Source organism: Manacus candei, unplaced genomic scaffold (assembly GCF_025592945.1).
Source record: "Manacus candei isolate 608988 ecotype Guabito, Panama unplaced genomic scaffold, ASM2559294v1 h1tg000017l, whole genome shotgun sequence".
In the NCBI taxonomy this organism is placed as follows: Eukaryota; Metazoa; Chordata; class Aves; order Passeriformes; family Pipridae; genus Manacus; species Manacus candei.
The window spans coordinates 19,142,132-19,168,811 of NW_026138065.1; the positions used below are offsets into that span (position 1 = coordinate 19,142,132).

At 40.9% G+C, this 26,680-nt stretch overlaps 2 protein-coding genes across 4 annotated transcripts in view; one reads left to right on the forward strand and one right to left on the reverse strand.

Annotated features, from left to right (window-relative positions):
- Nucleotides 1–20,786, reverse strand: part of BICRAL (BICRA like chromatin remodeling complex associated protein) — a 47,251-nt gene extending 26,465 nt beyond the window's left edge. Inside the window, exon 1 of one of the 3 annotated variants that reach the window (XM_051783124.1) lies at nucleotides 20,750–20,786. The gene's annotated coding sequence lies outside the window, so the exon portion shown is untranslated. The other 2 variants (XM_051783119.1, XM_051783121.1) reach the window with 2 other exon arrangements.
- A 44-nt stretch (nucleotides 20,787–20,830) lies between these two features.
- TBCC (tubulin folding cofactor C) lies at nucleotides 20,831–22,641 on the forward strand. The gene has a single exon (XM_051783173.1). It carries the CDS (start codon nucleotides 20,929–20,931, stop codon nucleotides 21,949–21,951), a length of 1,023 nt encoding a protein of 340 aa, XP_051639133.1. The 5' UTR covers nucleotides 20,831–20,928; the 3' UTR covers nucleotides 21,952–22,641.
- Nucleotides 22,642–26,680: the final 4,039 nt, after the last annotated feature.

Sequence of the window (26,680 nt, forward strand, 5' to 3'; positions counted from 1 at the left end):
CCCTATGTTGCATCTCTTACTTGCTGGCCTAAGCTGTCATGGGCTCACCAAGCTACAAATAATTCACCCTTACATGGTCAGTGCAGATCGACCTGAGCCACTTCAGTCTTAGCAGCCTGTTGTACCTGCTGGCTGTTCTTCAGTGTCACTCCAGATGAATACAGATAGGTTCTGTCCCTTTGTAACTTGATGGCATTAAGGGTACACTGTGCACCACTGCCCACCATAGTGTTATCTCCTATGGTTTTGACGTGCCAGACCACCAAATCCACACAGTCCAACAAACCAGGTAGTCCCCCTTCCTCCACCTGGCTGGAGGCAGGGCCCTTCCAGTCCTGGTCACAGTATTTGTTACTTCTTGCAAATACAAATCAGTTCCCTTGCTGGCAGGGCAGTATGAGAAGGTGAAAAGTCCTTGGCTTAGTGCAAGCACTGCTCAGGAACAACTAAAACTAAACAACTAAAACATCATCTGTTATCAACATTATTCTCATCCTAAATCCAAAACACAGCACTGTACCAGCCACTAGGATGAAAATCAACTTTATCCCAGCCGAAACCAGGGCACTGTAGGTTTAAATCTTTTTAACTGATGCCTATTTTCAACAACGATTAGCAAACGATTAGTGTCCTGGTAATTTCAGGAGAGCAACAGTGGAGGTGAACAATCAGACAGAGTACCTGCACACCTAAAAGCAACTAGTTATTCGGTCTACTTAGAAATTTGAGCAACACATGACCTTGACACAGATGATCATTTAAAAGTGTGTTAATAAAAGCAAGCTTGTCCTGTGGAATTTTCCAAACACATTCTCTACAGCACAAGCAGTAGAAAAGTTTGCCACTTTTCTTGCCAACTATCTACTCAAGTTTTCTGTCCTCCTCACTGTTTGTTAACGTACAGTGGGCCAAAGCAATGACTTCTGTATGAAATGGGTATAAACCATATTATAAATCAGGACAGCTTGAACATAAAACTTAACACAATTAATGGAATTAAGAGTTATGTACTCTAGACCAGTGGTCTTCAAAGTGGGGTGCACTCAAATAATTTACAAGGGGCAATCCTCACTAATTAGTCATAACCCAGTATAGATATTCCCTGTAGCTTACTAGCAAGGCCTCTACTATTTTATTTCATATCTTTGCTACTGCACTGGTGAATCCAGTATATACTTCAACCTGTGTCACATGTACTTGTGCAAGCAGCACTGCCTATCCATTTTGGGAAATAACTAGAGTGCCCTTTATCGCACACTCCCAAACAGAATACAAGAAAAGTTGAAAGTAATAAAAATGACAAGAAAATCCCAACTATGAAAGCCAGTCCTCTGGGAGACTGTTATTACTTGGCCTTAAAGCCTCTGCCTTCATTTCAACACTCTGACCTACTACAGTGCAAAAAAGACCAATAAAAGACGAATAGAGCAGTCCTGCCCTCCACTCACCCACTTTCCAGCTCAAGGCTTTGAACTGTCACCCGGAACAGAAAACTGATCTGATAAAATACATCAATCTGTTTCAACTTAGATTAGCTTCTTAATTTGGTTCTGGCTTGCCACAGGGCTACAATAGTGCTAGTGCCAGCACAAGGGAACACGAGTAGGAATGAGGGAGCCAGGTAGTTCAATAGGGGCGGAAGGCAGCAGTGCTTCAGTCAGCTTAAAGCACCTGTGGGGCTGCAGCCACACATGTTAATACAACCATGGCCCTCACAGCAGCCACAGTGCAGGCAACAGTTCCATGAAAGTGATAATTCCCTTCTACTCAGTATTAATTCTACACAGCTTAAATCTGTGTTCAGTTTTGCTGCACACACTCCTCCTAAAATAAATACAAAATAACTTGAAGGAGTACAACAGAGTGCAAATAAAATCCTGCAGGCACATGAGGAAACTACTTTTCTTCAGCTTGGACAACAGAAGGCAAATCCAGGTGCTACCTGCAGCCTGCCACAAGCTAAAAGAGGCACTCAGATGAGCCAAGACAGCCTCGGCTCATCAACACGCAGCAAGACATGAGGCAACAGCCAAAACATGCAACATAGAAAATCCCAACCCAACGCAAGGAAGAAAGAAGTTCACAAACATGAATGTTCAAGCAAGAGGGTAGAATCACCATCTCTGGAAATTTTCAAAACTCAAATAGCCCTGACCAGCCTGTCCTAACAGTGAAGGTTATTCTGCTTATAGCAGGGGGCAGGGCCAGGTAAGCTCCAGTGGTCCTTACCAGCCTAAATTTTAATCACCATGCTAAGCAATCCACAGCATCATGCAATTCATGTAGGGTCTATGATCTGCAGTGTCATTAAAATTAGATTTGTCCAGAAATGGTTCAACTATTCACAAATGCTTCATATACCATACATGATTTTTGTAACTTAAAAAATGTATTTAAACTGTTGTAAACACTGGATTTTAAATTCACTCAAATTATATTCAAGCTTGCCACAAAAGAATTACTTCCCTTTCTCAGAGTCATTCAGAATTTCCTACAACCATAATACATCACTCTAGATACAAAGCGATAAAATATTATTTTCACACTCTGTAAAAAGCCCAAGATAGTGGCTAGCTTAGAAAAGCAACATTTAGAGCAGTAACTTCCAAAAGTGTGATACAATCAACATCAAAACTTGGTGAGCTACAAGTAAATAAATAAAGTGATCTACAAAACTGTTTGGAAAATCTACAGACTTGTAGGTTTTGTGCCAATACATGGAATCCGTTCCTGACTGGCAGCATGCTAGCACATGACTTCTGAGAGTGAACACTGACCTTTGGAAACCAGCGCTTTGGAGCAAGGTAATGACTGCTGCAGTTAAACCTTTATAATGGGAGATAATCAAACTTGTGTTCAGTAACATACATAGCACCTGAAGCAACTACTGTTTAAGTTATGGTATACACCCACTAATCCTCACAAGTTCAGTAAAACGTTGTACACATCCTGTCAGCAGGAATTCTGACAAGATCTCTCATGTTTCATAATGAACCGGACCTATCAAATCTTCTATATTGTTCTGTTGCTCTACCATTCTCCATCCAGAATTTTAATCTACAATTCCAACATTAATAGCAACATCACTATTAAACAGCTGAAGAAATACTTGTCACTGTAATAATAATCACCAAAACCAGAAGAAATCAGTAACTCAAAGTCATTTCAGAGAACAGTATAGTAGTGAACTGAGTATGTAACATCAAATTTGTGGCATTTTCATCCCCCACAACCTTTCTGAACATGGATGTAACATAACTCTATTAACTCAATACAAGCATTCATCCCTTGTTAAAATTACATCCAAGGATTGCAGCAGCATTAAGTGATTCCACACTGACTGCAGAGGTCAAATGCCCAGAATTGAAGTCCTTCTCTCACATAAATTTCCACCACAACTCTCATTAATTTTCACAGTGCTAGTATTTTGCTCAATGTGCTTCTGAACCGGGGAAAAAAAAATCCATTTTATCTCACATTAGTTAACGTGTATCACTTTAGCAGGATGCCCTTCAGGTTGCTAAGGTGCTGTAACTACTGCCTGCCTTACACTGCCAGCTCTCTCTCAAGTTCCTATCAAACAGGCAGCCTTAGATTCATTGAAGGAAACTTTCCCATACAAGAACAACCATTTGCATTCTCTGCAACACAGGAGTGCAAGAAAGGAATATAAACTCAAAGTCTTATCACCATACAGTTTATTCTTAAATTCCAAGTCCATACTACTTTTAAACAACCTATTATCTTGCAAATTGAACAATTTCAGATTCTTGTAACTAACCAAGCTTGTGTCTTATGATCAACTTAAGAGCTGCTCACCATGGCAAGCCCTTTATTTTCAAGAAATTGATTTTTACATGGACAGAATAAAAAAGTTAATATTAAGAGGTATTTCCACTTTCCCCCCTCATTACTGTAAGAAATTATGTGCTGCAGAATAACGACACAGTATTCGATGGAAAAGAGGTAAATATTGAAAAACTTCACTGCAAATTAAAATCTCACTCTCAATTTTACTCATTAAAAATTCCAAAGGCATAACTATCAAATAGTTGTCATTTCAGGATGTTAACAGGACAACAGGAGTTAAGGACACAAAATTAATTTTAAAAGGTACTTTGTAAAACACAAGGATTTAACTACTCACTTATAATCCATGCTGTGTTTATATTCTACAATACAGAATTATTCCTTTTGAGTTTTTTCTTACAGAGTAATCAACAAAAAGCAACTACTGTACTGTCGCAAAATCTACCAGGAATTGTGCTCTAAAAAAGAGCTAATAAAGAAATCTGTGATTCTAACTTGGTAACACAGTGCAATATGCAAGCATTAACTTACTAAATATAGAAACGTGTTTTAATTCCAGGATTGTAAGTCTGAGTAGCACTTTTAAGATGAACTTACAGTGTTTGAAACACTTCAAAGATATCTATCTGTATGCAACAGAGCATGAGAAGAAACCGGTAATTTTAAATATTCGGAAGAATGATGCAAAATCTTTCTAGTGAAAACTAGTCAAAAAAATAGGAACTATTCAGGAGTCAGATAAACAGCAACAAGAAAAGGAATACAAAAGTGCTAGGCACAATGCTATGCATCTTTATGGTTTCTAAGACCAGGCATGAGATGAACAGGTAAAAAAGGGGGCAGGCAGGGTCTTCATATAATTGTGAAGTACCAGCTCCACACACAGAAGGGCAAGTAAAAACCACACACTAAAGCACAGAGAACCTAAAATAGGCTGTTTATCCAACTCTTATATTCTATTTCACCTTAATACAACATTAAAAAAATTATTGATTTGAGTTTGGCAAATGTGGTAACTTAAACTTCAAAATGCTCCAGTGATATTTTATTATATTAAGAAAAAAACAGAAATGTGCATTTCAATTAACAGTATGTATGACAGTAAAGGCCAATCCAGCTACAGCCAACAGACCAAGTACACGTGTGAACCCTCAGTGTGGCTGTCTACAATCTGGTTTCCCTCAGACACACAGTTCAGCATGGAATTTCTAATTTATTCAACACAATTTTTTCCTAGTGCATCCACAGCTGTTCTTGGCAACACGAAAATCTTGACAAGACTTTCAGCAGGAAACAGATTTTTTAAATCACATTGAGAAAAATCAGAGTAACCTCAGCCTGGAGGTCAGGATGCTTGCCTACCCCACGGGATTCCCCAGGCTGAACACTGGGCTGAGCCCATTTCCCCAGCAGTGACTATCCTCAACACTATGCTATGTCCTAGTTTGGGCTCTGTCTTCCAAGCTGCTCCACCGCATACACAATTCCTCGGGAATTTCAATATTCGTAAAACATTTTGAAAGGTCCTGGTCTCATCCCAAAAGAGGCAAAGAAGGAGGTGTAATCTCATCAATTCCTTAGGAAAGAAATATTCGCCTGCCCAAAAGATATTAGATGCTCTTAAGCATTTCTAGAAACTACTGTATGCAATACTGCAGACTATTAGTATATGTTATTTTGTGCAACATGATACTTCAGGGAATGTCGAGTCAGTTCTTCAGATGCTTCTACCTTGTTTCTACTAGAGAATACCGAGTATCATACTTCTCATTCTGTGCATACAGTTTTCAAAGATTCTGAAAAACCAATTTTGCAATTGCAGAATGTAATTTCCTTATGAACTGATCACTTCTCAATTGATCTATAAAGCAATGCCAAATGAATACTTTTTCATTCCCACTCTAGTCCATACTAGTTTAAAAAAAATCCAAAAAACCAAAAACTAATTACCTTGCCACAAGCATGGTTCACACAAGCTAGTGTCTGCTAACAATTACCAATAATTAAAGCTGAACAGTGATTTATACTACTCTTAGTTATTATGTTCTAGCTATCAACTGAAATTTGAATATGATGAATTGATAAATGTGTAACTAATTCAGCAGTGTGGTCCATATCAACACCCCCAAAACCAGGATGAAAATCCTCCATGCTACCAATCCTGTCCGTTCTGGAGGAGATTTTGTCATCTGAATGTGATCTCAGTGAGGCCCCAGATATTTTCTGTAATTGACTTATCATAATAAAATCAAGCTTCAACACCAGATACTGAAATTCCACACTTGTATCAGATTCACAGTAAAACTACTGCAAGTTCAACCTGATCAAGCAGAAGCATAAGATCAAACCTTACAAAAATGATCAGTCTCTTTCAATGAAGCTAAGACTTTCTCCCCAGACCTCCCCTCTCTTCACTTTACCACCCTTTCTTTATACTTTCAATTAAACAAAAGATACTCTATTACATTTTGACAGTGATTTGTCTGCTTTCTCTCTATTCCTTTTAGTAAGGTTTCCCTTAAGTCAGTGTAACAGTGGAAGTAGCTATAGAACATTTTAAAACTAGTGCAAGAAAATAAAGCAATTAAAAACCTTGATAGTCTATTTGTGCTAGTTAATCACATTAATTTTTATTCTGTCTAAAACCTCAACAATTCTTATATAAAGCAAAAAGAATATAGACACAGCAGTTGTTTCTTTTCAACGAGGAAAGCAGGAGCAAATGAACATTCAAAAAAAAAAAAGATATACATATTAATTTAACTATGTGATGACCTTGAAAAAACATCAGGTTGGTGCTTATGCATTTATGTTGGCGCAACAAGGGCCTCAGTGAAACTGTTCACTCTGACTTTCAAACTAAAACAGTGGCAGGTCACATTGAATGTTTGAACAGTTTATTAATCTTGCTGCTTTCCCTCTACCCTAAGAAAGCAAAACACACTTGTTTTTATAGACAAACCCCAAGTCTTGCGCTAGACATGGGTATGTCACCATAAAAAATCTTTAAAGCACAGACGCCTTTTTTTCCAGCAGAACTACTGTAAGAAAGTATGCCAACTCTGAACAACATGAACTACATCACCAAAGAGGCTCTTACGCCTGGACTGTAGCTACTACTCAGACAGGAATGACACACTTTCACACTCTCACTGCTACATTCATGCTAAAAAGCACCTGTAATTAGATTTACCACAAGCTTAATGTAGCTTGAAAAGGCACAGTCATTGACCATTAGAGTCACACTGTAAAACCTAACTGCAGTTATACAGATACAACTTTTCTGGAACACATGTGGAAGTATGCCAGCAAAACTCTGGAGATGCAGCAAGCAGAATACCTAGGCATCCACGTCTCCAGAGCCCTTCCAGCTCCAGACTGTGGACTTACCTCTGCAGCAAAACTTTACAGATACAAAAAGGGCCCTTGGCAGAAAATGAAAATGCACCTCATGCTAGCAGAACTTTGGGGGTTTCCCCTCAGTACAATTAAACTAAATATATGAACTCTACTGGAAAAGGACACATGGAGGGGTTGGGGCAGGAAAACTGCACTTCTCTAAGGTGATGTAAATACTTAGCTACAGTAGTACAGTGACCTCAACTAAGTCCACACACATACTGAGCATGTAATCAACTCAAGAATACAGGTATAACATAGAAAGTAAGCCCTTAAAGTATGCACGAAATAAGAACACAGCCAAATACCTGAGTATCACACCATTCCTGCCACATTTTCATTATTTTCACTAATTAATGAAAAGAAACCACACACAGTCTGCCAGACATTAGGGCATAATAAAGAAATTTTATTATATAAAAATACACTACCATTAGAAAAAGAATTCACTATCTTGATCCCAAGGCTACTGTGAACAAAAAATGTTAAATAATCACTTCAAGAAACAGTGACTTCCATAAAATAAAATTTCTGAAATATGTGAACAAATACTGTGCTCCACATTCAAAATATTTGTAAACAAAGTTTTATAGCTAGTATATTTTTTTTAAAGCTAAAATGTAAAAAAGGTTGTGAAAGTCTTTAGAAAAACAATTTATATACACACACTTCTTTTAGTATATTCCAAGCAACGAATGCATGTATTTCACAGAAATGTTTAAAACCCTTCAATGCCAACAGGCAAAGAATTTAAACACCCATAAAATTAATCCACAATTTAAAAAAATCTCTCACGTCCTTCAGGAATGAACAAAGAGCATAGGGAAGCCTTCCTCTGATGTGTCAAAAAACATAAACTGAAGAACTAAACAAGCACTCCACACTCCTTAGTGGGCACAGCATGAGTTGGTCTGGCAGCATACTTGCTCTTCCTGAGTACAGATGTTGTTCCTATTAAACTCAAGCCTCACGAGCACTGCGCAGATTATACAGAAATGTAAAACAAACGAAAGGTGGTTTTAATTTTAAACAAGCTATTTTCAACACTCCCCCTAAAAACAGCACCAAGCCAACACTTTAAAAGTATATTAAGGTAGAGTTGCTAAATCGAGAAATTTGCAAAAAGCACCGCTTCCTGTGAGATATATAGGAGTGATAAAAATTTGAAAAAATGCTAGTGTGTCCCCACACCAAAAAAAAATTACCAAGACAGTAACAGCAACAAAATGAGTTCCCTACACCCCAACAATAAGTTCCCTGCCCTGGTATTTCTGCGAGCACTTTTAAGGGAACCGAAGGCTTTTCAAAGATTACCTCGACCAAATGCCCTAGTGCATTTCTTTAAAGAAATGCATTTTTTTTTAATGTCATGTTTTATTTTTCTGGTCATCGTTCAAAAGAGGCTCTTTGAAATCTTTTTTCCTTCCTATACTTTGAATGTCACGAAACACGTATTTCAGAGGTAAGAAAACAAGCTTTTAAGGGATGTTGACGGGCTTTCGGCTGGGAGCACGGGCCCCCGTGAACCAAGCTTGTTTAACCCCCCTAAGTCAGTGACACAGGACTAAGAAAGAAGGGGGTGGGTACAGGGAGGGAAGGAAGGCATTTAGGATTGGGGGGAGAGGCTCCCAAAGCCCACGACAGTAACGCTTCCCAGACAGACACAGAAACACGGCCCGAGCGGGGCGCGACGGCACCGCCCCACACGGCGCGGCGAGAGCAGAAAGGACCTTAAAATGGCGCCCGTGGGGGAGGAGAGCGGGTGAAACTGCGCAACAAACGCTGGCAGGGAGCCAGGCAGCGCCATCTTCCCCACACTCCTCCGCTCCCACTCGCACCCGGGAATGCGCCGCATGCGCTGCCCGGCGAGCCCGGGCCGCCTCCGGAGCCGCTCTCCCCTCTCTCCTTCAATCCTTCTCCCATCCCGCGCTGCCGAGCCCCGAGGAGGAAAGGAGCGAGGAGCAGAGAGAATGGGGAAAAGCAAAGGCCTCCATATCTCCTTCCTCCCCACAGTGATTAGGAACAGCTCTGAGTAAATATAAACGTGCCCTCTATACGTCGCTCGATTTTGCCCGGTTTTTGTAATACCTCTACATCTGCTTTCTACCATCATCTGTAACTGAATTTTGCAATTAATACCAAAAGCAAAATACAATTGACACACTGAATCCCGCCCATAAATCAATGAATGTGAACAGTGAGCATTTCAGGAAACCGCCTCCACGACCGACTACTGTTTTAAGGCACAAATTAAAAAATTATTTATAAAACATTGTTTCTTTTACGGAAAATAATCCCAGCAGCACAAAGGATCGGATTCACATCCCCTCTACAGCGAAGCCAAACGGGTCACTCCAGAAAGAGACGCTTTATTGTTGTGTTTTAAAGAGGCATTACAGTTAAATATTGTCTCTCCAAAAGGAAAACGATAATTAAAAAAAAAAAATAAAAATGCAAGGCACATCGGAAAACTTAGTCCCGAAAAGGCGAAAAAAAGCGCATTAGCCCAAACCTACCGCCCGAGCATTTCGCGCACCCACAAAAAGCGGCACCGTTTCCATTCCTCGGTTAAAAGCAGGAGGCACGGAGAGATTCGGAGGAAATTGCAAATAAAGAACCAAACAAATCAAATCAAATCTAATGGCGACACCGAAAACGAGGAAACGACTGAAAAATAAATCCCCAGAAGGTACAAATCTGAGACACAAGCTCAAAGAAAAGACAAGATTAGGGTGGTGGCGAGTGGACGGGGTAAAGGAAAAAATCGAGCCGTGAGTGAAAAAGGAAAAAAGAAAAGAAAAATCCTTCCCAGCTGCACAGCCAGGAGAGAGACGAAGTGTCTCCATTTTCCCGACGAGGAGGAAGAAAAGAGTGTTTCACAGACCACAGAGCTTTAGAGAAAAGCAAAGAAACGAGGGGGGAAAAAAAAGAGGGAGGAGATTTGAAAAGATTATTTTTCTTTCTCCCTCACATACTCTCTCTATCCCCCTCTCTCCCTCTCACTCTCTCTCTCACACTCACACATACACACACACACACACTCTCCCTCCTCTCCTCTTTCCATTCCTCTCTTGATGGCCATCAAGGGGGCGGAAAATAAAAAAAAAAAAAAGACAACAACAACAACTAATTTTAAACCGGCTCAATCAATGAGTCATTAAAAGAGATTTTTCTTCCCTCCTCTCCTGAATTTGCATGGCATCAGCAAGAAAAAAAAAAAAAACCACCCCAAACCTCTCCCCTCTCTGCAGCTATCAGCCTGGACCTGAAACCTTATCTCTCCCTTCAACCCCCCCCCGCCGCCTATATTTTAAGAAACAACTTTTTTTTAAGTGCCCTCAGCAGTCACCACCACCAGCCTCGCGGAAAAAAAAAATAATATATATAGTTCATTTCCATGTGAATCCACATCTGCCCAAACAACAGCCACCCACAAAATATCCCTCTTCTTCCTCCTCGTCTCCCCTCTCGCTCGCTCTCTCTCTAGATATATATTTATATACATAGCCCCAGAGCCAATAGCTCTCTGGGCTGAAACCTAATATCCTGGTTTTGGCAACTCCTGGTTGTTAATTTGCTCCTCTTTCTTTTCTGTCTGTCTGGAGATAGATTTCCCCCCTCTCTTTTCCCTCCCCGAAGGAAGGGAGGAAGGAGGTTGTGTGTTTTTTTTTTCCTTGAAATTTTTATCACAAAATTATAATACACTCAAAGGGAAACTCACCGTCATGAAAAAGCAGTGCCTTGTCAACGGGGTTTCTTCGCCATCACATCAGGGGCTGGCAGTGTAGGAGAGAGAGAGGGAGAGCGAGAGAGCGAGGGAGGGAGGGGGGAGAGCGAGCGGGAGAGGGAGCGAGCGAGAGAGGGGGAAAGAGAAAGCGAGCGGGAGGAGAGCGCGGCACCGCTCGGCTCCGCTCCGCACCCGCACCGGCGACAGCCCCGGCCCCAGCACCGCGCCGGCGGGGCCCGGCACGGCGCAGCTCCGCCGGGACACTGCCGCAGACCGGCGCCCGGGCACACGCACCGCCGCCCTGGCATGATGAGTCCCCGGCTCCAGCGCGATCCTCGCTCCGCGTTTTTACAGACAGGCCCTTTAAAAAGTTTAGCTCCTCTTTTTTTTTTTTTTTTTTGTTTTTGAGAAAGCCGTAGGTCTGGCGACCTAGCCTTAGCTGCTGGCTTTGGGTTAAAAGTTGGGGGGTGTTTGGGATTACAGGAAAGTGAAATAAAGTTTTTTCTCCTATTAAAATGAACATTAAATTAAACAAGTTGGTTGACTTTCTTCATATTAAAGCTGTAAACCCCTACACGTTGGTGTGCAGGTAGATCCACAGAAAAATAAATGCAAGGGTGGGGGATCCCCAGAAAAATAAACGCAAGGTCACCTTGAAAAAGATAAGATTTGATCCCCTTACAAGCTGCAATATTTTGAGTATTTTTAGCTACATTCTCACCAGCCTTGCTGGAAACAAATTACATTAATTTCAACTCCTTAAAAAAAAGTTTTAGGTAACCTAAAAATGTTAATTTGAAGTCAGAGTTTATAGCACTGAGAGTTCATTGATGCTGTTGAACAGTTTACTTCATCTAAAAGCATTGATAATTTTTTTCAAAGGTTTTTGGTTATAGAAAACTAATTCAATTGAAACTATTCACTTCATTCATTAAAATCCTTTAAATAATTCTAAAAATAATTATTTATTCAGATAATTCAGAGAAGCCTGGTTTATTAAAGAAAAATCCTGATTGAAGATTCTTAGTGTGCAGAGATATGTACAGTAATGCTTTTAAAACAACAAAAAAAATGTCTTTAAGACACTTTTTCTGCTAGTAGTTATAATTCCGAAGAACTTTTCTATTTTATTCCTGAGTAACTTTGTTGATACTCCTTAGAGACAAGGATTTGAAGACTTTATTTAGTAGCACATCCTTCTTTATTAGCTTTACAGCTCAAAGAAAACACGGTTTTTAGTTTTTAAATACAACTATATGAAAATGGTTATGGGCGGGGTGCTAAGTAGACCTTCTTAAAGAAGTTGGCCAAATTTCTTATATTAAAAATAAAAAACCAAAAACAAAACTCAGCACCTCAGTAGTTTTTCAAATTGAATCTGGTTATATTATATTTTTAAGTAATCTTGTTTATATGCATGCCCACAGTAGCAAACTGAGGCGAAGTTACAAATCACTCCCTAAATGGAAGGGTTGGGCCAAGCAAACAAGTCTTAGCACGAGTCCAACAGATCCTTTATGCAGCCCAGACATTCGGAACACATACATGGTAGTGCCCAGTCCATCAGCCAGTGTATTGACTTCCCTTTTCGCAAATACAGCAAGGACACAAATAGCCAACAATATGGATGGAAACACCCCATGTCAAAGAACTCTCTAAGAGCTGTAAGCCTATACTCCTGACACCAGCATTAGAAAAATCAAAAAAGCCAAACTTCAAGATCCCTAACTTCAGCAAATGTGTTTCAAGGGGTCAAACTCTGCCCTGAATTCAAGCCTACTCAGCATCACTGGCTTTAGAAATATTGCTCAAGTGAGAATTTGTGAGCTGGAGGGACACCACAAGCATTCTTCTGATCTGATTTACAGGAAGGGACTTTGGCAGAACATCCGATCAGTATGTTATTATTATTATTCTCCCAGTCCTGCAGAAACCACAACAGGAAGTAGGCAATACGATACAAAGAAGGAACTGGAGAAAGGAGGACAAATGATTTTGAATACGTTCTCTTATCATAAGAAACACAAACGAATCTTACATAAATTTTCCATGATGGTACCATAGTTTACACTTACTTTGGTTGAATGATGCTTCAAAGCAGCATTGACAATAATGTTACTAAACAGGTACAGTACAAAAAGGGAAGGAGAGCTAACATCATCTATACAATAAAGCACCCTACAGCAACCAGATTTCTCCAGATCCACACAAGTCAGTGAATGGAAAGAATGGAAACCCTTTACATTGCCCCTGAGTGGACAAAACCAAACCAGAACACACTGTACAGTCTATAAAGTAAACTTGCATGTGTTTCTGTATTTGCTATATCTGTTCAGATACAAAATTGGCTTAGGTAGAAAGAGATGGATGTAACTTTATCAGTCATATTGCAATATGCACTTAATGTCACCTTTAATACTAAAAGGTCTGAATACAGTCATCAGCTCTAATTTTATCCCTTTCTGATGTACTACAGATTTTTCCAGACTGTGTTTGTAAAGAAATACTCTTTTTGGAGTGAGATACCACACTTTAAGAGGATCATTTGGTGTTTCTGAACTGGGTGTCATTGCCCCAAGAGATTGCCCCTCTTCTTAACTGCCTCACTGCATTAATAGAAGAGACCCTTATACGTCAGAATTCTTCTGCCCCAAGGTTATCTGCTCAGAACTGTCATCTTCAACCAGAGTCCTATTCTCCAATTACATATAATGCACAATCAGTTGCTCTCTCAATAACTTCCACAATCACATGAATTCGTTTTCCTGTAGCAGCTTCATAAGGAGTAAGGGGAAATAAACATGAGAAGAAAGGCAAGACCAGTGTCAAAAGGAGTAAGAGAAATCTTTAGAAGACAGACGTTGGTCTAATAGCAGCTACCAGGAACGTCATGTGCACCCGTCACACAACTTACTATTTGGCTGTATTTTGACATCAGCTGTCAAACTGTGACCATGCCATTTGGCAAATACCACTCTCATAGGTGTATAAAGACACCAAATGACATTTGGAGCGATCTGAGATACATCACCCTGAAGTGATAGAGTGTGAAGAAGTGAAAACTACACTTAGATATTGAGAGGGAGTAAATAAGGGGGTACAGAACACTCTCATTCATTCTGTCTCCAAGTTTCTCCTAGATCAAGTCACTTTATTGTTATTCAGCCCATTTTTCCAGGTCTGCATCACACACATTCCAGTTCTTGTGCAATCATAAATTAGTACCCCAAAAGAAGATTAAGCAGCAGTAGATTCATAATGAAGAATTTAAGAACTAAGCTAGGACATTAGAGGAATTAATTCCACAGTTATCCCAAAGATTCTTGCGTGCATACTTGCTGCATCCTTTCTGAGGTATATTGGACAGAAAAGAACACCATTTACTCCACTGCAGCCTTGCTTCCTCAGACCGAGTGTTTCACCTCTATTGATGGCACTTGTTCCTCCCGTGTTTCTTTATCTCTCCATCCCTTAACATGTGTCTTGTGTCAGCTCATCACCAGTCACACCATTTATCTATCTACATACTGCTTTATTAATTACTAACTTAGATAAGAATAAATAACTCTAAGCTTGAAGGCACAGGAACAAATAGGTCATCATTAAAGGGTACAAGCAATAGAGATGCAGAGGTCACACTTGAAAAGTAGGGCACCCAAATACAGTGGCATGAAGGATTTTAACTTGGAATATAAATGTAACAATCCACATGAAAAATTAAGTTCAACATCTGTAGCAAATTTTGAACAATTGCCACCAACATTTTGATGACTCACCAGTAACAATTATCTAAACGTTAAGATGTTCAGCTTGATACCATGCCTTGCAAACACAAAACAGTACTTACAAAACCTGGGCCACAATTTCATGATGTAACTTGTAAAGCTGTATGACTCCAGTATCAATCATCCTACCAAAGACAGATGTAACCAATAGGTATCTTAAGGGGTGATTGTTTAATATGTAAGTAGTAAGACGAGGTAACAAAGAATGAACCTCAGAACAAGAGATGTACACCAACACCAGAAGACAGACAGGTTTCTGTGACTGGAGATTGGGTGAAGGCCAACAGGGCTGTTCTGTGATGAATCTAAAGAACAGATTTTGGAGAACTGTGCTTCTTTGAAATGGGGATCTGACATATGGAAGACAATTAAGTAAAATGAGAGAATATATGGTGACTGGAGCTCCTGTTGAAACAAATGGCAATTCAAAATTATTACTGGAACAGATCAAGAATAACTATATCATGCTCTAGGTTATTTAAATAGAGTCTCATTTTTTTCAGCTTAGAATACCTTAAAAAGGAGAGTTAAGCTTGAAAGATTAATAGCTTTCACTTCCAAGTTAGAATAATCTTAAGATATTCAGCCATTAAAAAGTATCAGGAAAAAAAAAACTCACCTCTAGAGAGAGATCTTTACCTGGAGAAATAATCTTCCACAACTAACGCCACCAAAATTTTTAGAAGAATTTGAACTAAAAATGATGGCAGAAATTGGGAGAACCTTCTATAATATTCATAGTTACTTTGGCTAGGATAGATGAATGATGAAAAAAAAAGGTAAGGATACTGAAATACGAAGGAGTATGTTAATGAATAGATGGGCACAAGGTTGGTTGGTTGGTTGGGGGTTTTTTATAATTAAAACTAGTAGTTATTAAAAACAGCACCCAGGCAATGAAAGTAACAAAAGAACCATTCCTGATACAACTGAGGTATTGTAGATGATGTAGAAAAAAAAATTAAAAATCAAATAAATAATAACGGAATCTAAGCAAAAAAAGGGATACCTAAAACATGATACGAGGCATTACAGGGATACAGAAACACAGTGGAAGAGCCAAAAAACATTTGTGTTCATGACAGAAACGCAAACATGCTAAACTATACTTGTATAAGGACAAGACAAAACGGAGGAACAGAAGGGGCATTATGAATAAAGCACCACCTAAGTCACAGTTTTTGAGACAGAATAGTTTTACTTGGACATTTCTGAGTCCCTACAATGAAACCACAACTGGCTAAGGTTTGGATACAAATGAAAACTGATGTAAAAGTAGTCTTTGTATAATCACTAGAAAGTGTATCAATATGACTGGAATTTATGCTCAGATTTAGACTGAAGAACAAATTCTAATAATAGGAGGAGGGATTCCCTCATTCAAAATGATAGCTGACAGACTTTTTTGTAAGATGAATAAATGACAAAAGAATACAAGTTTAGTTTTATCCATTAAGGAATATACTACAGAAGAATTAATAGAAAAACTTGAATACAATGACTTGAAGTTAATTCTACTTAAATTATTTAGAAAAAGAAATGGAATATGTTTGCAATCAAGATTCACAATTTCCAAATGGAAAATTTTGATATGCTGTTGAACCTCAGTGGTACATTGAACTGCTTACTCCAATAATCTTAGTTTTTTGAAATGCATTAAAAAGAAATAATTGTAAAAGCATCTGAAGTGTAAAGTGAGGCATGAAAAAAATCTCTTAAAAACTCTATAACTAATAGAATTGCCTCAAAAGGAGAGTCCATAAAACAGCATCTGTAGCTTACATACTAGGTCTTCAGAATTTAAGTACAGTCAATTAGCAAGTTAGGATTCTAAATATCAGTCAGCAGCTAGGCCTGGACCAAACCTAAGTGATTTTCTGCTCCCGAGCTTTTGTGTTTAGCATATTTGGGCCTTGCTTTGTTCATCTGGAAGTGCCTGTTGTCATAAAATATTATGCTTTGAAGTCTGTCCCTGGTTTTGAAGGATAACTCATTTATGTATAAATTACTGTTTCTCTACCTTTGGCATTGGAAATACCAGGTTCTCAGAAGGGACCAGCTCAGACTAGTTTCAAAACAAGTGCACCTTGATTGGTCGGAATATAATTAGTATCTTAAGCATTCCCAAGGATTACATTTCAAAGCTTTTGCATTACTCACAGCAATTAAGTTGCACCAAATAAGTTTTATAGTTTTGGCTCTCTCTAATTAGTGATTTAAAAACACACGTATTTTACATTGTCTTGCCTTTCCACATGGCCAAATATATAAAGCACAAAATTTGTGTGCAAACAAAAGCTTTTTAAGAAACAACCAGTATGCCAAACGTAACGTTAAAGGAATTTATTTTTTTTTTCCAAAAGAACAGAGATACAGTGACTCAACATTCACTTTTAATGAAGCCCTATTCCACCGTGAAAAATGTGCAGCCTAGTATCTTAAATGAATCATAATATGGCTTACATCTTTAATGCCTGATCACAGTGCCAGAGAAGTTCAAAGCGCCCTTACTAAAACCATCAGTAGAATACCGTGGTTGTGCAAGCCACTGAAGTACCTACTTTGTAGCCAGAAGTAATTGCTTTACCCTGCTAATCTCTTCTGCAGAAACTCAATCTAACAGGCAGAGATCGCATCTATCAGATAAGAGCTCCATGCAAGGCACAGAGCCTGCTGCTTTTCTTGAAAACACAGCTAAAAGACAAAATAGCATTTTCTGTGTGTGTAACGGTGCAACACACATGCGTTACACACTTTGGAATAAAGTTGTCCCCGCTGGGAATACATACAGATAAGGAATAACTCTACTGACATCCTCTGCTTGAGAGAGTCCAAATCCACATCTCAAGATCACACCACAACTATGGGATTCCGGACTTTTACAAGCTCAGGAACTTCAGGTGTAAAAATCCATTATTATGAGGTCAGACACCCAGTTGCCTTTGCGGGTCTTGCTTTTACTCCCCACTTTTCTTAAAATAATGATGGAACAAGACAAGATCTTGAACCTTCACCTGAACTACACAATACATCTCACTTGAAAAAGCCATAAGTTAATACTGTTGAGCTGTATTGAATCAGTATGAAATATTTCAGGTAGATAGTAGTCAAGAGTGACAACCATGGGACACAGATTTAAACATGGAAGCACACATAATGGAGCTTACGTTTTGGAGTTTCACAGCGCTAAATCAAAGTAAGCAAGTACAACCTGCAACTTCACATAAAACAAATGACACTGTACAGTCCAAACAATGGCAAAAAGCCTTACTGAAATGACTACTATATACTTGCAAACCAGAGAGGCACAAGAGGGGACAAAAAAATAGGAAAAAAGTATGACACAGAGAATTTTGTACCTTACTTTTATCTAATATCCTCAAACAGCCAAACTGCTTGTTGCAGCTTACCCAAATGAGTCCAAGCCTGAGCTACAAGGCTTACATCTTATTCACATAGTTACTCTTTGGGAAAGTGTTCCCTATGGCTTCTGTTCCCTATGGCTTTTAATGGAGCACACTATGCAGCCTGAAAACATAGAAGTTACTGCTAGCAAAGTCAGGAAGAAAACTGAGTCTTTGTATGACCACAAAAAAATATATAAAGATATATACATGCCAATATCAATTATACCAAAACCTCAAATTGTAAGTGTGGAAAGTAATTTTGGAAAATCAAGATGAAGCAGTTGGAAGAATGTTACTGCTCCCTTTTTAATTTTTCATTATGGTCATATGTTTCACCTTTTTATGTCTGGGTTTTTTTGTGCACATTAGTAAGGTGAAAAGATTCCAGTCGCTCCCAGAAGCTCCTATTTACAAGGGGATCTGGTCCTCATTAATCCTCCAATCACCTATAAAAAGACCAATTTAGAATGCCTAGCTTTCTAAGTGCCCAAGTAAAATAAGAAGTTATTATACTACAGCATAAAATACTTAACATTTATTTTGTGCTGTGTACACCAGTGTTTGCTTGCAATCTCCCCATATATAAAGTTGTCTTACCCGCTGCATTTCATCTACTGGGTCACATCCGTGTAACAATACCAAAGCCGTATTCCAGGAGCATTCATGCATAGTGAGAAACAGCAAAAGTCTTTTTCTGTCAATATTCTTATTTATGGAGTAAATAATAAAATTAATTATATGGGATAATAATAATAATTCCATAATAATATTCTATGGGATAAGCACATCACTGTTACCACCTGTATTACCTAGTCTCATGGGAGCATAGAGGCAAAAAAAGCCTGTTAGGTAAAAAGAAACTTACACATCTTTCTGACAAAACACCGTGGAAATAAGGAATTATTTTTTTTATTACAGTGAATTAATTGCACCATATGCCTGTCTAATGGAATATTGCTGCAATTACTGCAGGAGCAGATATGACTTCATTAGAAAAAATGCCCAAGACTTACTAAAAGTTTCATATAAACACATTGGTAGGAAAAAAAAAAAAATCAAGCAACAATATTTCAAGATACCCCTCCTTTTTCATGATTGAGCACTCCCCTTCTGCAAGTTAAGCAAAATTCTGGACCCATTAACATTGCAGTGTTGTGACAGGTGTAATGTTGTAAGAGCTGTAGTGCATCAGCCACAAAGTTACCCATCCTACTGCCCGTCCAACCTGCTCCAAAGTGCTACTGTTACACAACAATTCCTTTCAATCTCCTTATTTTATATTTTAACAATGTTAAGGAAGGAATATTCTCTATTTTAGGGCAAGTCCTTCATGCATTGAAAGGATTAAAGGCATTTCACTGGTTTTCTTCAGTCATCCTAACTGGGCTGACACTATCACATATAAGGTTCAGGTACTCCATACACTCTAACAGTATTGTGTTTAGCCACATTTCTCAGGAAACAGAAAATGTCTACTTTCAAGCTAAGGCTACCTCCAAATGCTAACCTTAAAGGGCATAACAACCTATACTTCCAAACAAGAACATTAAGCAAAAAACTCATGCTATTACCAAACAGAGGACAGTAACTGAAATTCAGATTATCTACTTTAGGTTTACCACCTTTTTGTTTCAATTGATAGTTTTAGGTCTTATGTTAATTTTTAACTTTGAAATGACCAGGGAAGGGAGATGCTATTTGTAGAAATGGACAGGAGTTAAATTTTTTTTTCATATGTTTAAAAAAGAGTGCTTTGCGTTAACTTTCTTTGCAAAAGTTAACGTTCCAGTAAATAGAAGAGCAGTTCTCAAATGAATACGGCAGAGTGATGGTCACTGTTTTTACTTTGTAGCCAGGTGTACTTCATTTCTGGTCCCTGCTGCAAATTTACTTAAAATACATCTACCAATTATAAAAGGCACTCAGAGTCTTCCTTCCTGTGTTTCCATATAGGCCTCTGTGGATTACTCACACAGTCCTCCCTAGAGAGCACAGTAATCCATAGGCATTTGCTCCCACCTTCCCCCTCAAGAACTGAACCCTCTTCTGAAACAAAACACTCCAGAAAACAAACAAGCCGCTAAGAAGGAAACGATGCACCCGGCAGCACCTTTGCAGTTACCTGCAAGGATTAGCAGCCTTTTCTACAGCCCCTTCCCTGCGAGAGGGGGGAACAACAGGGAAGGCCTATTAACAACACACTGCGTTCACGCAACCCCCCCGAAGGCGCTGGCCCTGTGAAGCTGCCCAGGGACCCCGCCCGGGCAGGGGCCGGGACCGCCCGACGCCTCCAGGGCACAGGGGCGGCCCAGGGCAGCAGGTGGAGCGCTGAGCTGGGCCCTGCCGCCTCCCGCCCGCCCCTGCTCCGAGCCGCCCCTTCCCCGCGCCCCCCGCCCGCGGGAGCTCCGAGCCCAGGGCCGGCCCCGCTCCCCATCGCGGGCGCGGCCTGAGAGCGGCGGGGGGGAGGAGGCGGCCGGGGGGAAGGCAGCAGAAGGGCGGGAAGAAGCAGGCAGTTACGCGCTCGCACGGCAGGGAGCGGGGCATGGCGTTATTTATATCCCGGGCGCTAATTTGGGAAGCGGGATAACCCACGGCGCGCAGCACCTGCCACGAACACTCACCCCATCCCGCGGAGAGGCGGCGGCCCCTTTAAGACCGCGGGAGACCCCTCCCCCTGGCCCTCCCGCCCTCTCCCGCCGCGAGCCCCCCGGCCCGCCAATCGGCGGCGGCGACGCAGCCGGGGCTGCCGGTAGCCAATCGGCGCGTGGCTTAGTGACCGCAGGGGAGGGGAGCGGGCAAGATGGCGGCGCCGGGAGAGGCGGCGGGCGCTGGGGTTTCGTTGCAGCCCGAGGTGGCCGCGGGCTCCGCCGCCGTGGTGCTGCCGGAGCGGCTGCAGCGCCGGGAAGCCGAGCGGCAGCAGGGCGTGGAGCGGCAGCGGCAGAAGAAGGAGGCGCAGGTGGTGAAGGAGGAGCAGAGCGAGTTCTTCCTGGCCGCCTTCGCCCGGGAGCGGGAGGCCGTGGAGGGGCTGCTGGCGGCGGGGGCGCTGGAGGAGGCGGCCGGCCGCCTGCAGGCGCTGCAGAAGCTGCTGACGGGCAGCGTGCGGTTCCTCGCGCCCTACGAGGTGCGGCAGGGGCAGGAGGCCGTTGCGCGGCTGCAGGGGGACTTGGCGGCGCGGAGGCAGCAGCTGCAGCCCAAGAAGAAATTCGCCTTCCGTGCCCTCAAGAAAGAAGCGGCCCCGGGCAGCGCCCCGCGCCTCGCCGAGCCCGCCCCGCCGGCCCCCGCCGCGCCCGGGCCCGGCCTGGCCGAGGGGGAGGCGGGCGGGGAGCCGCTGTGCGGGTTCAGCGGCGCCCAGGACGCGGAGCTGGAGCTCGGCCCCGCGGAGCTGCGGCAGCGGGACGTGCTGTTGTCGGAGCTGCGCGGCTGCCGGGTGCGGCTCCGCGGCAACCCCAACACGCTGCGGGTGCGCGACTGCCGTGGCTGCACCGTGCTCTGCGGGCCCGTGTCTACCTCCGTGCTGGTGGACGGCTGCAGCGACTGTCTGCTGACGCTGGCCTGCCAGCAGCTCCGCACACACCGCACCCGCGGCTGCCGCTTCTACGTGCAGGTGACCAGTCGGGCCGTCATCGAGGGCTGCTCTGAGGTCTCCTTCGCCCCCTACTACTGGAGCTACCCGGGTATCGAGAAGGATTTCGAGTCGTCCGGGCTGGACAGAGACAGTAACAACTGGAACCTGGTGGATGACTTTGACTGGCTGGCGACTGACAAGCCTTCGCCCAACTGGAGCCTGATCCCCGAGCAGGAAAGAATCACTTGCTGGGACTGACTGCGGAGGCAGCTCTGTGCTGTGGAAGAGATCCTGGTGTAAACGCATGGATTCACAAACTGCGGGACTTGATCTCCGCTATGCCATTAAATGATTCCGTTTGGTATTTAAGTTGTGAATTGCAGTGTATGACTGGATTTTTTAAATTGAAGAATACCGATCAAACAGTTTACCTGTCTACACAAGCTGCTGCTATAATCTTTATATATCATAGTGAGATTTGCCAACTTCTGCGGTACCTCATTGCTGAGTTTTTCCTAATTAAGGTGGAGTAAGGGCCACTGATGCACAAACAGCAGTGAGCCTCTATTGCGGCTGTAGTGCTGCTTTCACTCTACCAGGCAGAATCTGCATTAGCTGCAAGTAGTGCAAGCTATCCTGGAATGGAAAGATCAAATAACCAGATTTTTCATATTTTTGTTATTCTCAAGTTACAGACAATTGTACACTATGGCTTATGGAGAGTGCAAGAGAATAATTCCATGAGGTAATGGGAACAAAAGGCTAATTTAAAGGAGGAGTTTGTAACTGCACAGTGTAAGCAGACTGAGATGAATCCTAGACTGTGATATAATGATGAGCCAGTTTCTCTTGATATGTTTTAAGTCTAAGTTGTCTTTAGGCTTTTATTTTAAATTAGATAAGCCAAAAGAAAAAAAGCATTCTAATAAACATTTAATGCTTTCCTAATATATTAATGATTGTTTGAAATCAACAAATCTGTAGAGACTGTATAAATACTAAACCTTCACAATCTGAAAATGTTACGTGAAAGGATGCTTCTTATGTAAACAGCTTGAAATGAGTCTTTGAGTATGCATTCAGGGTCATTTACAGCAAGTGTAGATTAACATCGCAGAATTTAGGTAAACTACTCCTCTGCAGTCTGAAACTAAAGGGCAGAGATGTTTAAGTATGTCCCACTAGTTGTTCCATTTGTCTACCAGACAAAAGGCTTTGTGTGCTGTGATCCTAATTTACAGCACTCTGCTACTGCCCAAGTACAGTGGTGACAGGGAATCACTAAAGTAGAGGTGCTATATTCCAGTTCCAAAATTTCATGTTAGCTTGCACAAAGTGCACAGTGACTTGAGTCCCATTTTTCACTCCTGCTAAATAATAATAAAAAGGTAGCAGCATTGTGGAATACAATGTCTTTACAGTGCCCTGCTAGTGGTGGTGAAGTGGCCACTCTCCATACATAAAGTATACACTGCAGTTCTGTGTTTCTGAAACCCCTCCTTAACTTGTGACATTTTGCAAGACATAATTGTTTATCTTGCCTTAGAATCTGCATAAAGCTTTATTTTAAAGCTGCAAAATATTTTTGCTGCTCTGCCATCATATATGTGCCTCTAACAGACAGTAAATGCTAGCTGAACCATCAAAAACTGCATTGCTGCCATGAGAAGTATCTGAAACTTCACTTGACAGGTTTTGAGCAGAAAAACCTTTTATCTAAGTTGTTTTCAGGATATTTAATTTAAAAGGGGAGGGGGAAAGGGATTTTTTTTATATTCTTCACAACTTTGTTTTGTTTACTTCTGTTAATATATACTTTTTGACTGAATTGAGTTTTGCATTTCAAATATATTTGTTTAGAATTGTTTCAGTTGTCCCTTTACTACGCTCTTTGCATGATAACATCATAAAGTGATGTAAAGAATACACCCTTAGTCTTGCTTTAATGTACATAATTAATATCCTTTGTTAAAGGGATATGATCAGTTGAGGCTCTCAGGGAACTTGGTTTTAACACATCCATCCTAGTACAGAACCTGATTCAGTATTCCATCCTTCTTCTCCACACATCCTGGTAGTGACAGATAAATCCCTTTAGCATCCTCTGGTCTTGGGATTGCAAATTGGTCAGCCTGTGAGAACTACAGTAACACTTTTGTTCTGCTCGCCCAAAGCTCTAAATATTCACTCTTGCTTACGAGGATGGACACTGGCAGATCTGGAAGTGGAGGGATCCCGCCAGGCTGATACCAGAGATGTACTGAGGCTTCTCAGTGTAGTTCACACTGGCATGTAAGTGTGGTTCTGAATTAGCTGTTGGTCCATAGCATGCGGTAGTGCCTGAATAAACAGAGCATGAGTCAAAACAAGGAAGTTTAGGCTTCAGTTTTGCTCTGAAGTGGCTTTCTTGGTGACGTTTCTCAGAAGTCAAGTTATTAACATCCCAGTTCATAATGTTTTCTTTCCTCCAAGTACTTAACTTTTGTCAAACCAAAATTAGTAGGTAGTACTCTTCAGGAACATGACTCCAGACTGTTCCAGACAATTACTTTCCCTTAAAGATTCGTCATTACCTTTGTAATACAAAACAGGTAACTGACTCTTGGTCTCAAGCACAGCAGGAAACAAAGATATTCAATCTGAGAACAGCAAGATTGAAAATTTTTGGTCAGACAAATACCTAAATGTGATTTCTAGTTCTAAATATGTACCCCCTACTGGAGTCCAGGCATTTCCCTCTGTCTGCCCCTGCTTCTCTGAATACCAGGAACAAAACCAGAGTTATTTGCCTTCTTTCTTTATCCAACCCTCTTTCATTTAAAGAGATTCTGGTGGGACTCCGGCCAAATTACTGTGTAAACAGACAGGTATAATATACATACATAACACAGTTTCTTACACACTTTTATACATTATATTTTTGAGGGCTTGGATTTTTTTTTAAGTTTCTTCTTACTTAAGCAATAGCTGTATATAGAGAAGGATCAAATCTTAGTTGCTCTACCTGGAATTGCTTCAGGTTTTACTAAAGAGCCAGTTTTATCACATACAAGGACAGATAGGAATACCAAGAAAAGAATCTCTGCAACTTGCAGATTTCAGCATTTCCATTCACATCATAATCTGATTTATCTGACTGACTTGGGGACCCACCTGTTATGCTGAGATGTTTTCCAACAGTAATGACAATCACGAGCCTTTTGTAAGATTTCAATTCCCAACATATTTCTTTCCTGTTTCTGCAAGTACAAACTGGTTTCTAACTCCTACTCTTTCAGCAGCAAAAACTACAGCCCATCACAATCTTACAAATAAATACTCAAAATTAACATCTCAGAGATCAGAGAAAAGCTGTGTTTTCTGAACATGTTACACACCACGTGGATATTGATGGCTGAAGTGCTGGGAACTACCCAGACCAGAACCACCCTAAAAGCTCCACAGTGTGCCCCAGTAAAGTTTAGGAGCCACAGGGTCCAGTGAGCCAAATCACTCTTCCCAGGGTTTACAACAGACCCAGCAGTGAATTGACCAGCTTGCCTCTGTTTCCAGCCTCAGAACCTGCAGTTACCTCATGCCACAAAAACAGGAGCCTACCAAGTTACCTGTAAGGAGGAAAAAAAAAAGTCATAAATCAGACTTTTTTTCTCCACCTGTTTGTCATACAGTGTGGTGCATCAATTTTATCACATTTTTCCTCAGGAGTTTCCCTGTACACACCACATAGTTACGAATGAAAGCAAAACTTATAAACTAGGTTGCATGAGCACACAGTAGCTTCCCCTCATAGGTAAAACCAGAGATAGTTGTTCTTGCAGTGAAACCTCACCACTCCTAAGGAAAGAAAAGGAAAAAAAGCCTCAGAAAGGCACGTTTTGTATCACAGAGCAGTGTGAAAGAAAGTTTGGGCCAGGAAATTATTTAATCGGCTAAGGGCATATCCATAGTTTAAGCATATGTGTATTTTATATCTCATGTTCTTGAAGATGGAAAGATTAAGATTGGCCCAGGATTGCGCAGCAGGCTGTTTAACAAATACCAGATTAAATTGTCCGCATTAAAATCAACTTTTTCCTCTCTCTTCACTGATAAATTTGTGGTTTATATTTAGGTTTTAGCAGGCATAGCTTTTTTGAAAGGTATCAATATTGTACTGTTATATATAGACATTACAATTTTTAACAATATTTTGAATTCGAGCACAGTAATGGTGAGATCAATAATAATTTAAATAACTTATTCTACCTTTTTTTTCTCCAAAATGGGATATGAATTATGCATTTGAGTTTAATAGGCAACCGCTGAGGAGACCATTAACTCAAACACTCTTACAGCAATTAGCTTTTATCTGCTATGGATCAGTTTCAGTATTTTCTGTTTGAAGCAGAAAGCAGCAGTAAGTGCCAAATTAAAGGTGAACCACAGCCAAGATAAATTTTTGTAAAAAAAGGAGATGCAAGGCAAAAGCAGTTTTCTTTTTTAAACTGCCCAAACCTCGTCTCCGTGATCCCCTGTAGCCTTCTCTGTGTCTTAGGTTGGTTGTGCTGCCAGAGACAGCCCTCGGCTGATCGGTTTTTGCTGAAGCTTGCACATGGGTTTATCCCGTGATTGGGATAGTGGGGAAGCATTAACTCCCAATTTAAAAAGTGTTAACTTCATTTTTTGAACGAAGTGTCAGAGTATTGCACATGATTTACTTTCCGAGCATGGTGAGTTAACTTGATGGGTGGGGTAGTTTTTGCCACTCTAAATCTCCAGCTCGTATTGGACTATTGAAACTACTTAAATAAACAGCACATTTCCTCATCTGGGTTGTTTTAGTTGTGGTGATTGCTCTGTGATGACTTTAAAGGTACCACCCGAAGTCTTAAAGCCCTGAGTGTTCCTTCCTAAACATCAGGTGAATTACTGATCATCTCCCAGATAACACTAACTAACTATTTAGGACTGCTTTATTAGGACCCCTCCCATTACCTTTGTTTAAAGC

What these genes read in the sequence shown, in the direction of transcription:
- TBCC (XM_051783173.1), top strand. Translation starts at nt 20,929, where the DNA reads ATGGCGGCGCCGGGAGAGGCGGCGGGCGCTGGGGTTTCGTTGCAGCCC.